General features: G+C 34.2%; 2 protein-coding genes across 5 annotated transcripts in view; one reads left to right on the top strand and one right to left on the bottom strand.

Annotated features, from left to right (window-relative positions):
* The first annotated feature begins 3,072 nt into the window (after window positions 1-3,072).
* LOC131739972 (uncharacterized) lies at window positions 3,073-7,605 on the top strand. The gene is made up of 5 exons (XM_059034155.1): window positions 3,073-3,127; window positions 4,302-5,293; window positions 6,291-6,362; window positions 6,865-7,022; window positions 7,428-7,605. Exons 1-5 carry the CDS (start codon window positions 3,073-3,075, stop codon window positions 7,603-7,605), a joined length of 1,455 nt encoding a protein of 484 aa, XP_058890138.1.
* A 152-nt stretch (window positions 7,606-7,757) lies between these two features.
* Window positions 7,758-12,974, bottom strand: part of LOC117416690 (phospholipid phosphatase-related protein type 5-like) — a 48,260-nt gene continuing 43,043 nt past the window's right edge. For all 4 annotated transcript variants that reach the window (XM_059034864.1, XM_059034862.1, XM_034028044.3 and 1 more), the window contains 2 exons: window positions 11,832-11,969; window positions 7,758-10,017 (listed from right to left, as the gene is read on the bottom strand). In XM_059034864.1, coding sequence (XP_058890847.1) covers window positions 9,988-10,017; window positions 11,832-11,969 — 168 coding nt within the window. In that variant the 3' untranslated portion in view covers window positions 7,758-9,987. The remainder of the gene's footprint in view (window positions 10,018-11,831; window positions 11,970-12,974) is intronic.

Genomic DNA, 12,974 nt, shown 5'->3' with positions numbered 1-12,974 from the left:
CCTTGTGTCAAATTGGGGTGCAGTCATAGCATAGTTTGCATAGCCAAAAGACCTGGTCTATGCAGATGTAAACTAGCCTGTTTCAGTTTCCTAGGTTTAGTTTTGTAGATAAGAGGTTGATAGATTGAGTCTTTTTCAACATTTCCAGCACATTCAACAACCATGCTTCTCATATATAGAAATGCACTGCAATCTAAAACATAACATATTCTTCAAAAAAAGGGCTGGTCTAAAACATTATAATTAGTTGATTATGCAATATTAAGTTTCCTTTTTATGTTAGAGTAAAATACTCAATGCAGTATTGTTTTGGTGATAATGTCTTACTGTATGTAGTTTTCCCTTGACAAATGAGCCGTTAACCTTCGCTAAATAAGCTAAATAAGTGCACCCTAAAGAGGTCCATCATTTCCATGACACAGCTTTGTAAATCACAACGCTTTCGCCAGTTCTGACTATACAGCCAGTGCTTAGATGAAATATATGTACACATTACATGAACTTCGGCTAGAAATATCTCCTTTGACAAAAATACATTTAAAAAATGTAGATAAGGCCAAGATTTTGTACTGGATAACCTTTACATTTGTAATTTTAGCTTATTACGTCATCCAACATTATCAGTATATGAACTAATCAATGTTCTTGTAATATGGTATAGTATCTGTGAAGCAGTTCATACAGAAAGCATGAAAAACTGGGCCCACAATTACAGTACATGGCACTATGGCTCTATGTTAAAGCTTTGAAAAGGCCAATTATTCTGATCATCCAATTGACTGCTCATACCTACAACTAAATTATTCCTTTCAGTAAAGTAGCTTTTGACTTTGCACTTGCTTCAAAACAGGGCCCTATGTGTACATTTGAAAAGCAGTATCAATGTGTTAGCTACATAGATGTTAGTTATACAAATAAAGTATGTTATTAGATTATTTACTTTCCTGTTCATGATGCATTTTATAAACAGTAGCCACAGTAACATGCTGCCTAATGAGTCTTAACTAAGATCTAAATAAAGATAAGCAAATAAAAAGTTAACAAGGTTCTTGGAAATACAGACGTATTTATTTGGCAATATCAAAGCAATGGTTATTTCTGTTATTTCTGTATAAATAAATCCACTTTGTGTGTGTATGTCTGCGTGTTTTATATTTATCACTCAATTTTTCAGTGCAAATAAAAAATCTTTGTTTTATTTACCTGAATAACACAAGTTTACTTGAAAAACTTGTGAAAAGTCTTGTTTACCATTGTGGAAAGGTCTTTGTTCCACACTGTTTATGGTGTTTAGTCAATGAAGTGAACTATATCGAAGTTCCTGGTACAGCTGTGTACTGTACTAATTACACCCAAGGGAGCAAAAACAATGTTTCAATGTCACAGCAAGCTCATATGGCTGAGATGTAGTAACTCTCCTGTTCTTCTTGGTGAGAGCAAGGGGTATGGCGGAGAGACTCTATACTGAAATGCTGACATCTGCACCAAACAGGTACTCCTGTTCTACTTGTGCTGTGGGATTCTTGGGATTTTGATGCAGTTCATTTAAAGTGAGAGGGCGCTTTTGCACCCTGGCCCATTGGAATAAATTGAGCATAGGCTTGTTTGGGATTTTTTTTTTGTTTGTTTTTACTAATGCAATATATTTTAGGTGAAATAACTTGAGGTGTTGTCCTGGTGGATGTTATAAATAACACAAGGCTGCAAAAAATAAGGCTCCTGGTCAATTGTTTGCTGTACTTAAACGGTATTGGGTCTGAATTACTGGTGGAGATTTGAAATGATTGAGAGAGAGAGAGAGAGAGAGAGAGAGAGAGAGAGAGAGAGAGAGAGAGAGAGAGAGAGAGAGAGAGAGGAGAGAGAGAGAGAGAGAGAGAGAGAGAGAGAGAGAGAGAGAGAGAGAGAGGAGAGAGAGAGAGAGAGAGAGAGAGAGAGAGAGAATGAGAATTTATCGCTTGTTAAATTGTAATTCGATTTTTTTTTTTAAATCTATTGTACAGTATATTTTGGAAATATTTCATGTGCATGCAAATATTATGAAATGTTAAATCAAGCGGAGACAGTAGTCATTAGTCAGAAGAGGACCTGCAGCAAAACATAGTGTTGAATTGCAACGGAACTGTAAGTGACATTCTGTCTAAAAGCAAGATGTTTACTGTAAGTGTTGAATTACTCTTGCTACAAAGCATTGAACATTTAAAATACTTTTGCAAACTGTTGTGAGATTTTTATTTTTCTAGTAATTTATTGAACTATAACATTTTAAGCTTCAGAGGATTTATTATTTTTTTTGGCAGTTTGATTTTGATGAAATATTTCTGTTTCTGAAACTGAGGATTGTACCTGCCTTCTAGCTGCAACACCTGTAGTACACATTGGGCCTCTTTTTACTACATAATGTTATTAGCTTGATTTTTTTTTTTTTTTATGAAAAGAAAAAAAAACACCCCTTGCAAATCTAAAACTAATACATTCATACATTCTTTATTTGTGTTTTGGTAGCTTTAAAGGTTGTGTTTTCCTTTTTGGTATTTCTAAAATGGTTTAGTATAACAATACTACTACTACTACTACTACTACTAATAATAATAATAATATAAATAACCTTGTCTTCATTCCCCTCATCTTAGAGAATACAGGAATTAGGTTTACTAAATATTTTTTTTTCATTCAGAATCCATAGTTGTATTAGGTTTTGACTAATAATAGTTTCCAATATTATAATAATGTGATATGAACCTTAAAAATCACTGTGGATATGCAATCCCCCCCCCCCCAAGGTATTCTGTATAACAGTGCTAGTTTACTTTAACACTACCAACAGTGGTACCACCACACTGGTGCAAGAGAGATACATGACTTGGCTAAGGGAAAGTATTATGAGCTGTGCAAGAGATCCAAATGGCATGGCCTTGTGGAAATTACATACGTGTATTGTATTGTTAATAATATGGCAGGGTTAACTGGATTCCTTTCAAGGGAATAAAGATGTGCTGCTTATTAAACCATTGCAGTAAAGCAATAGAATGTATGATGTGAAGAAGTGAAAAACATGTTTAATCTGTTTACAGAATGGATACAATTCAGTATACTGGATGGAAGATAAAGAATATTACTGATTCCATAGGTGAGTCATTAAAACTGTTGTCTTTGGTTGGAATACATAATATCTCTCTGTTTTAATTCATTGGGATCCATTTATATTCTAAGCAGGTGCACTCTGGTTAGATCTCTGTGAAAGCCATGCATTACATAAAGTTGGTCTTTGCTTGCCCTTATTGATGTTATCAAATTTGAATGTTAACATTTTACATTTTTATAATTCCACTTAAATAAAATTTATGTAAATGGTGCACTAACAGATTGTTTAAGTCCTCTATGTAAAATAAATAAAATAGTGAATATTTGTGATATTTTTACATATGTAAATAACACAGTAGTATACAAAAATACAGTTATTTTACACTACACATTTTTATATTGTTCGTTTACCAGAGATATGTGAAAGTCTTCATTTGTAATGTATTATGTTATAGGCAAAAAAAAAAAAAACTACAGCACTGCATGTTACATTCCTATTATATTCTGAGAATATATGTTTCTCTTTAATTTTCATGTATAACAGTAGGGGTCAATGCACTAGAGGGCAGCTGGCAGTATCTGTTGATCTGTGTCTACTGGGGTGTTACTGGATCTGACATTTCTAGTTATGGCTTCTGGTTGATATGGCCTTGGCAAGGCAAACCCAGCTCAGCAGTTCCAATGTGCTTGCTCTGGAACTCCTCTGAACTAGAAAAGAATTGCTGCCATCCTTTAACCCTATAGCTCTAAAAGGATAAAGTATTCAGAAATAGTGCTATGGGGAAGATAAATTCAGAGTTTTAACTTTTGATTGATAGAGTTAGTCAAAAAGTATGCAGTATGTTTAAGTTATATATAGTAGTTTTGGTTCACCTCTTTTTTTACTTTATTTTTTTCTGCATCCTGGTACCTGTGCAGAAGGTCACAAGGTCTGTTGGTTGGCTAGACCATCTGAGTGTTTGAACTACATCACAAAGTGATTAGATAGCAGGAAGCATCTACAGTGTTACATTTTCAAAAGAAGAAATGATAAGGATTCTAGAGCTTAAAGAGAAATAAAAAAGGGTTTTATTACATTGGTTTGCATTCCTTTACACATGTTTTTAACTTGTATCTTTATGAAAATGCTAATGCTAGAAAGTTCATAGCCTTGTGCAATCAAACCAGTCCTGGGTGATTCTATGAAACAAACAAATAAAACTTTCTGCGTTTTATTTCAGGTGAGATTGATCTCCATGAAAGCCAAAACCCTTCATCTGCAGAGAAGCAGAAATGCAGAAGCCTTGATAAGAACAACATAGTGATAGCATCTCATTTATCGACCATGAATCCTTCCTCCAGCAGCAAGGCAGCTCCTCACATGAAGGGCACCAGAGAGACAGTCCAGCAGTCTGTAAGATGTTTCAAATTCCAATTATCTTCCAGTAAAACTACCTGCTCCAGTAAGCAGTTAGACATTACACCACAAACTGTAGCCAAAGAGAAGGCATTACAGTCAACAAATCACATACCTGCAATTGGACAGTGCAGCAAAACTCAAAACAGCACCTCTTCTAATTCTGCAAGATCAAAACGACTTATATCTTTGGCACATGGTAGTGTACCAACAACATTTAAACAGCAAAACGTACAATCTAGTTTCATCACACAAACTGAACATACAGTGACACTTCGTCAAAACGTTTACGCTGATTGTAAGCTTGAACTATTCAGGCCAGGACGTCGAAAGGAAACTCCCTCACCAGTATGTATTAAGATGAAAGACAGCCAGAAGAACCAATCTACCAATAGAACATGCTTCAAGTCTCCGTTAAGCAGCTCTTTAATAACTAATGAAATGAACATGTCCATTAATAAAACACAATGGTATAGCTTTGATCACTCTGGAAAGAATGCTAATGGTGCTTGGAGAGTCCAGTATAGCTGTGACAATAGCCCCACTAGCACTGAAGTCTCAGATGATAGGAGCCCAGGAGTTTCTGAAGCCTCATCAGAAGACTGTTGTGTTCCACACAAATCACATTCACTGCCTTCAGCCAGGGTAATGATCAAGAGTCCCTATGACTGTGAGGACCTGCTTCAGAACTTGGAAACAGACTGTGCCAAATTAAGACGACAAAATTATCGTGTGGCCAAAATTACTTTGCAAAGAGATCAACGTGGATCAGCGAAACTCTCAGGACACTTGGATGAGCTGCACCCTCAATCTATGGTAAACACCTGCAGTTCAACAGGAACTGATTGAAGTGTAACATTTAGTAGATTTGTTGATAAATTCCAAGTTTATCTGAGTCAAATGTAGCAATTTTAGGAGATGGACATTTATACTGCATGTGGCCACAGGCCAACAGGGCTGCCCCATTAGGTCACTGTTGGACATTTTGCACAAATAAATGTAAACATGTAAAATGTAGACAGAAATGGTTGTTGCTCTCTCTTTATTTCAGTCTATAAATACATTTAGTCCTGTTATAGCTGACAAGCAAGCTTTACAACTGGGTTCATGAAAAGTATCTCAGTGGGTAATCGATCAAATCTAATTTAAAGGAAAATAAGAAACCACTTTTATAAACTCAAAGGGTAAGTTAAATTTAAATGGTTTTGAGCACAGTAGGGCTTTTCATGATTGCTTTGAGTGACTGCCAAAACTTAGAATGATTTGGAAATACAAACTCAAAAAACATGTAGTACAGAAACGTACAGAAAAGCATGCTGGAAAAAAAATGCTGTCACTTTTTATTTCTGTCATGCTTTTCTGTATTCGCCACCCTTCTCTGTGAATTCGACATGCATATTTGTAGATTCGCCTGCACTTTTTAAGATGCTACTAACTAGCATTTTTGGGCCACCGTAAAAAGTATATGTGTTTGCGACCGGTAAATAGCTTAGCTGTCCGGTGATAGTTAAAAACTTGCAAAGTTTAGTTAGAACTCCTGGAAGGAGTTAGGTTTTTGTTTTGTTTGATTTTGTTTTTGTGAAAATAAATACATATACAGACCAGTCCTGTTAAAAACCTGAGTGCTGTTCCTTTTATAAGAACACAGTATGAAAAGGTCCTGCATGTGGCAAACTTACCCCGGTTTGTCACTATATATATATATATATATATATATATATATATATATATATATATATATATATATATATACATTGAACTATGCTTGCATTTCTGTGGAAGGTGTCTATTAAACTTTTTTTCATTTTAAAAGGTACACGCATATACCCCTGCCTTTCGAGCACACCCTTTGAATGCTGCATTCTATCGGACAAGAGAATCAAAGGTAAAGGGTTAATACAAAAAAAAAATGTGTTTTTGTATTATAAACATGTGTTTCTGTTCTACAACAAATAGAAGATATCAGCTATCTGTTGTACTATTAACGTATGAAAGTATTTTCTCATAGTCCTTTTTGCAACATGTCATACAGTGATGTCTTATACAGCAAGGGATGTGATCATCAAAACAAGCACTTGTTGTTTGAAGCTGTTCAGATGTTCTCATCTTTTAGAAAGGGCTGCATGAGGCCAGAGTTTGTAAGTACTGTAAAATAAAATGCACAAACAATTTAACAAGTCATTTCATGTTTAAGACATCTTCTAAACTATGATCTAAATAACCATAATAATTCCACTTCCTTTTTGGTTTGCAAACATTTGATCCCTTGAGACTGGTATGTAAGCTGCACCAAAATGTTTTGCAGCTGGCAGTAAAACAGTCTATTTATGTAAAGTCTTAATACAATTGCTTTAAAATATGTTGCTGTTTTATTTGAATTTGTCCAGGGAACTCAATCTGCTCCAAAGTACCAACACTTCCCACATCCTCCAGAAGCAGTGATGGAAATGACTGAGGGCAATGTTGCATTGTCTACCATACTCCATGCCTCTGACGAGGGATTGAGTCAAACCTGCATTGAGAGGAACCCTGTCAAAATCAAATGGTATGAGTACTGCTACCACTGTTTCTTTACTTAGCTTTTAACATAACTGCAATCTTATATTAGCAGCAGTTCAAGTCAGCCTACAGTAGCTTCATTCCTTCCTCCCTCTGATATTTAAAAGAAGGTGAACCTGGCAACCTTTAAGTGTGCTGTAGTTCAATTCTGTACTTGTCATGAAGCTTTACAGTGGGAAGAGTCAGGAATCAACTTTGTAACTCCATTCCAAAGCCTGACCCTTGATTTTTTTGTTTCTTTTGTTTTTTTGTTCCTGAAGCATAATGATCGGTCTAAAGCAAACGATCACATTTATTTTACTGAGGGCTATTGAATTTACATACTAGTGACTTGACAATAAATGCAATATAAACATGTTTATGAATATACTAATAATAATTCACATTTTAGGAAAGGTGCAAAAGTAAAGAATACACTTGTACACAAACCTGCTCTAAAGAGGATGACTCCAGACCAGCAGTGCTACATCACAAGCAGAATGCTGTCCCTCAGCCACAAGAATAAGCATAAAAGCCTGTGGAGTGCCTGGGTTTCCAGTAAAGAAAGACAAGTGATTCAAAACTTTTAGCTATATATATAAAAAAAATTCACTTAAATGTGCAGCTTCTGTAAGCTGCTACTTTTTGGCCTATGCACTTTAAACAATAAACTGGAAATGTATCAGTTTTTGCAATTAATTTCTACAGGTGAATTCAGTCTACAAACAATGGACGAGATCTGTTTATTTACATTTTCTTTTTTATTTAAAAAAAGGTCTTGAAACTATGGAATATCAATTTGTTATCTACAGTGTAAAAAACGAACAGTAAGATTGAGCATAATTTTAGAGTAAGGGATCATATTGAATGAACGATAATTCAGGACCAAAACATGTAGCATACATACAGTGCGGGAAAAAAATCTTGAAGTCCAGTAGATATACAGTGAAGTTTTAAATAATGTAAGAAAACAATATTCAGAAGATGCTACAAAACTAAGCTATTCAAAGTTACTGAACAGGTTGCAAGAATGCTTTGAGCTAGTAACCAAAATCATTAAAGATTCAAATTCAAGCTGTTCAGCTTTCCATTATTGCTTTAGCTGTCTTAATACAACGTTCATAAGAGAAGGTAAAACTGTGTTCACAGAATAACATAATTACAAGCTGCCACATAATCAACGATTTATATTCACGACTACTACCACAATTAAGTATTAAAATAAAAGGATGTGATTAAAGAAAGTAAAAAGGTACATTTCTGCATTTTCAAAAAGAAGCAAAGCATGTGTCAATATATTACTGCAAAGTCCTGTAGAACAGAAAATAAATGGTAAAATGCCATTTTCTACAAACCAAGACTTTAATATGGAGTGACACAATTGCAAAAGCATTTTTTAATACCTGCATATAATGTTATAATTGTAATATGTACTTTACTTGAACTATACGATACAGCAGCAGGACCAGAAAGGATTAGACTTGCATTAATGATCCCATAAAGCAGTCTTCATTCTATTCCCCACCTAGTGAGATATGTTTAATTAAAGAGATTATATTCCTGGTCAAACAACCCCTCAAGGAATTCTGATATCCTGTAAACTCAGCTAAATCCTGCATTTGTTTACATAGCTGGGACAGAAGCAAATTAAATTGTGTTATTGCTTTGCAGATTAATGTTATAATATCAAGCGAATTTGGTTTTGTGTTGCATAATATTCTTAAGAAGCTTAACAACAAAGGACCAATTTTCAAAATATCATATGCTAAGAAACAAGATGTAGTATTTACAAAATGTATTGCTTCTGCTGTATCCATATAAACCTTATGCAATATATTGTTTCAGCATTTCTAATATTGTATTTCTACTATCAAGTTGCAAGTTAAGCTTTTTAGCAGGTTTATGTGCCTGATTGGGGTATGTCACTTGGCACGAAACATGATCAACTTCAAAAGAACAAAGAACAAATAAAAACATTTGAATAAAGCGAAAGCAGCAACAGGTAGACACATGCTATAGCTGTAACACTCTAACATTGCATTATTTAAGAATCATTTTTTATATGTCCTTTCTGGAGAAATGTGAGATTTGTTTTTAGAGAAAGATCATATTTTTGTGTGTGTGTGTGTAAATTCATTTCAAGGTCTCTGGTTATCAATCTGCACAGAAGCCTTGTTGGTGTTGATTGAGAGAACAGGGTTTTTTTCTGGTTCTTTTGCATTTTTATTTTCAAAATAGATCCTTGAAAGTATAATTTAAGAGTGTCAATATTCTTGCATAGCTTATGCAATAACGTAACCATGAAATATACATTATGTATTTGTTACTATGCTTACACAGAACATCCATCTAAAGCAAAAGTTGATGTTACTGTATGCTGTGTAATATGCAGCCAGTTTGATAAAAATGTGACCTCACACAGAACCATTCATTACAATCACCCATTAATTCAATTCCAAGTGTTACATGAATATAAAGTCTTTTTTTAAGATATATCTTATTAAATGTAGTATACACTGTATATTTTAATATGTATGTCCAAATGTTGTTCACATTGTAATTGTAAAATAAATAAATAAATAAATAAATAAATAAATAAATAAATGCATTTAACTAAAGGTATAGTAGTGTTATACAACATTTGCAGTTTTGGGGCTGGGCAATACATTTAGATGAATTCCATATACTGAATTCCTTCTGAAGAAGTGGCATGTTTGATAGCAATCATGAGGAGAAGTTTGAATAAAATAAAAAGTCAATGATTCTGTAGACAACTGGTTAAAAGCAGATAGTCTCTTTCGGTGCTTTTCAGCTTTCGGTCTGAATTTGAGAGATTGTTTGCTGATGTGTTTGAAGATACCATGATCATAAACAATTAGATAACCTCAGGTTAAGTATTTCACTCCAATTATGATGATTGAACGGTGAATAGGGAGGATGACCAATGTGTAGAACGGACTCCTTCTTCAACGTCATGTGACTTCGGCAAAGGTGATGTGATTCTGAAACAGACAGAAACGAGATTTAGAAATGTAAGATCATACTGTGCTTTAGAAAGAGAAGCAAGTACCAGTTTTCAATTATGTATTGCTGTATTTCCAAAAAATGATCTGAAATCACATGGATTTATAATTTTATTTTATTTTTTAATAATAATAAAGTTTTTGTTTCTATTCAGAAAAAGCATACACACTACAAATTGACCAATGGAGTACGAGTTTATTAGTTAATCTGTCTCATGACCACCCAGTAGTCTACATGCTATGTTAAATTGAGTGCATATTAAATCATCCCTTGAGTAATTGTTATAGATAAACTGGATCATTTCAACAGTATCTACACATTTGTAGTCCCTGCTTGTCCTTCTGCATAATGCCAGAGCCCCTATAAAAGTCTACCCTGTTAAAAACAGCAAGAAAACATATTATATAAAGCATAGTGAAAGCATGGTGAAGCATAGGTAAGCATTGCAAAGAATAACAAGGTATGGTAAAGAATATTAATAAACATGGTAAACTATGGTGAATGCATAGTAAAACCATGAGAAGGGCATAGTAAAACTGTACATACATACAGTGTTAAATGTTTATAAGGGAGAGGCAGTATAATAGTGCTATATAACTTTTCCCCCATTTTAATCATGTGGTATTTTACAGTAACTTTCAGTTCCAGGTATCCTCTTACTAAACAAGCACAGCACGACACTGGAATAAATGTATGTGCTCTCCATTCCCTATGTTAGAGATACAAAAAAACAGTTTTAATTCAATGCAGGCTTCACAGTTGTCACACATGCATACACTTCTAAGTCCTTAAATATAAGTACATGCTTTTTATCTGACACTCCAAAACCAGTAGAAATTGTTTTAAATCACACACTAAAGGTGAAGTAAACACAGCAAAGAAACAATACAATCTGCATCATTGAGTGCTTATAAAGGGCCAATGTTAGGCCTTAAATGCAGGTTTAAAAAAAAAATATTATATACATCATTATTTATTTTCAATAGAACAGACAAAAAGTGTTGTCTGTACTGAGTATACCATCATTCTTTCTAATTCACCTAGGATTTCCTTTTGGATTTATATGGGTTTATTCTACAATATGCCTTATTGAGGAATAAACAAACAAACAAAAAAAAAACTTGTGAGAGTTTTTTTCAGAAAATCGTTCAGTCAAGACTTTGCTATATATATAATCTCAAAACCTGCTGCTAAAGTTGCCAACATATCTGTCCTTTATAAAACACAGGGGTGCCACCTGATATGACTGTTAAAGAATTGTTCAGTTTTTAGGAGCAATTACTTAAAAAAATAACTGGAAGAATACACATGGCTTTTGTTGTCCCTGCATGGGACTGATAGGATTACTAATCGCTGTAAATCAATTGGATTTACCAGATTACCAAATGATTTCTAATTTTGGACATTCAAAGGTAGCAGCCCTATGTCCTCCACACAGGTGTGTAGCGCACATGCGTTTATTGCCTTGTGTCATGAAGGTGTTCAAAGCTGTTCATTCCAGTAATCCAGGAAAATAATCTTGCAAGGCGGACTTTAAAAGAGTTGGTGTGTGGTGTTTCTTCCTGGGAAGTTTCTCTAAGACAATTGTGTGATACCTACAGCATGCATAACATCACAGATGATAAACATTTCATTATAGAAACTAAGTACAAACTTTAAAATACATTTCAGCAGTAGAACTACTGCACTCAATACAAAAGCATGTTCAGGATGAATAAACACTATTTTCACTTAGTAAAATTTTTATTTATTTACTTATTTATTTATTTTTGTAATATATATAATGATTTACCTGTACTGCCGGCGGATATTTCTCCATTGGGCTTTCTACTCTTGGGAGGTTGATCATAGGTATATTACGCAGGCTGTCCAGCTGAGTTTTTTCACTTTCTGAATGCCTTCGCTTGAAGTTGTGCACCACACACACCGCCTTTGGAAGTTTTTTTAGGAACAAAAACAAATAATCGATTGAAGAAGATTATTAGTTTTTAAACACAAACTCTCACATAAACAATATATGCTTACTGCTATTGTGTTGTTGCCTTAACTCTTTTAATGAAGTAGCTTTACAGAAACACTGGGCACATTTAACATGTACATAGATACAGAGTAGTCTGTTAGATTAGTTTACAGTCGAACTGTTTTGAATAGAGTTATCTTTCCTCTACTTCTAGAGGGGTCTGCAGTTACAATAGGTACCGTCCACCATGTACTATAATATAGTAGTACTTATGTAGCAGTTCCTAAAATGTATTCACCTGAATTAAGGAAAGAAAATATGGAAGTGTATTACAGACATATATAAGGAGCCTTACAAATGCTAATAGAAACTGTTAAAACTGGGATTAAAGAGAATTTGATGTGCCAGTCTGTCAGACATACTAAAGAGCAAGCAAGAACATTTCAGATTCCATTACATGCTCAATATATGCATCAGCAATAAACTGTTTCATGATCAGCAGAACCTCTCCAATGCACAGTTTAACCTTCCTTCACGCCTCATTTTTTCTCCTTACATGTCCCGGGAATCCAATCACCTAACCAAGAAGCAAAATCTTCTTTTTATTGCACATGATATAATTGCAAGATCGATGTAATTCAGTAACGATTGCTTTCAAATTCAATGGTATTCTAACTTTAATCATATTTTCTAGACCTAAAAGTACTTTGATTAAAATATATGCTTCACAAATATTGGTTAAAATTGGTTTGCTACTGAACATGTACCAAAGTGTCATCGGTTTCACATAATGATATTAAATCAATGACAGGTGCTTCCTGTTAATTAACCCAAAAAGAACATCACAGTTTGTACACTCTCAAAAAACCCTATTAGCAAGGACTGAAAGTCTGAAATAATTTGTCAGTCTCCAGAGAGCTATTTTACTGACAAGTCACAACATTTTCCCCTCTTTAGTCCTTAAACAAACAAATT

This window comes from Acipenser ruthenus, chromosome 12 (genome assembly GCF_902713425.1).
Source record: "Acipenser ruthenus chromosome 12, fAciRut3.2 maternal haplotype, whole genome shotgun sequence".
In the NCBI taxonomy this organism is placed as follows: Eukaryota; Metazoa; Chordata; class Actinopteri; order Acipenseriformes; family Acipenseridae; genus Acipenser; species Acipenser ruthenus.
The sequence above is the reverse complement of the archived record's forward strand: the minus strand, read 5'-3'. Positions and strand labels throughout refer to the sequence as shown.

Bases quoted from the DNA above. Each gene is read 5' to 3' on its own strand.
- LOC131739972 (XM_059034155.1), top strand. From the start codon at position 3,073: ATGGATACAATTCAGTATACTGGATGGAAGATAAAGAATATTACTGAT. The intron at 5,294-6,290 runs GTAAACACCTGC...TCATTTTAAAAG, and splicing joins AGCTGCACCCTCAATCTATG to GTACACGCATATACCCCTGC. The intron at 7,023-7,427 runs GTATGAGTACTG...TTCACATTTTAG, and splicing joins AACCCTGTCAAAATCAAATG to GAAAGGTGCAAAAGTAAAGA.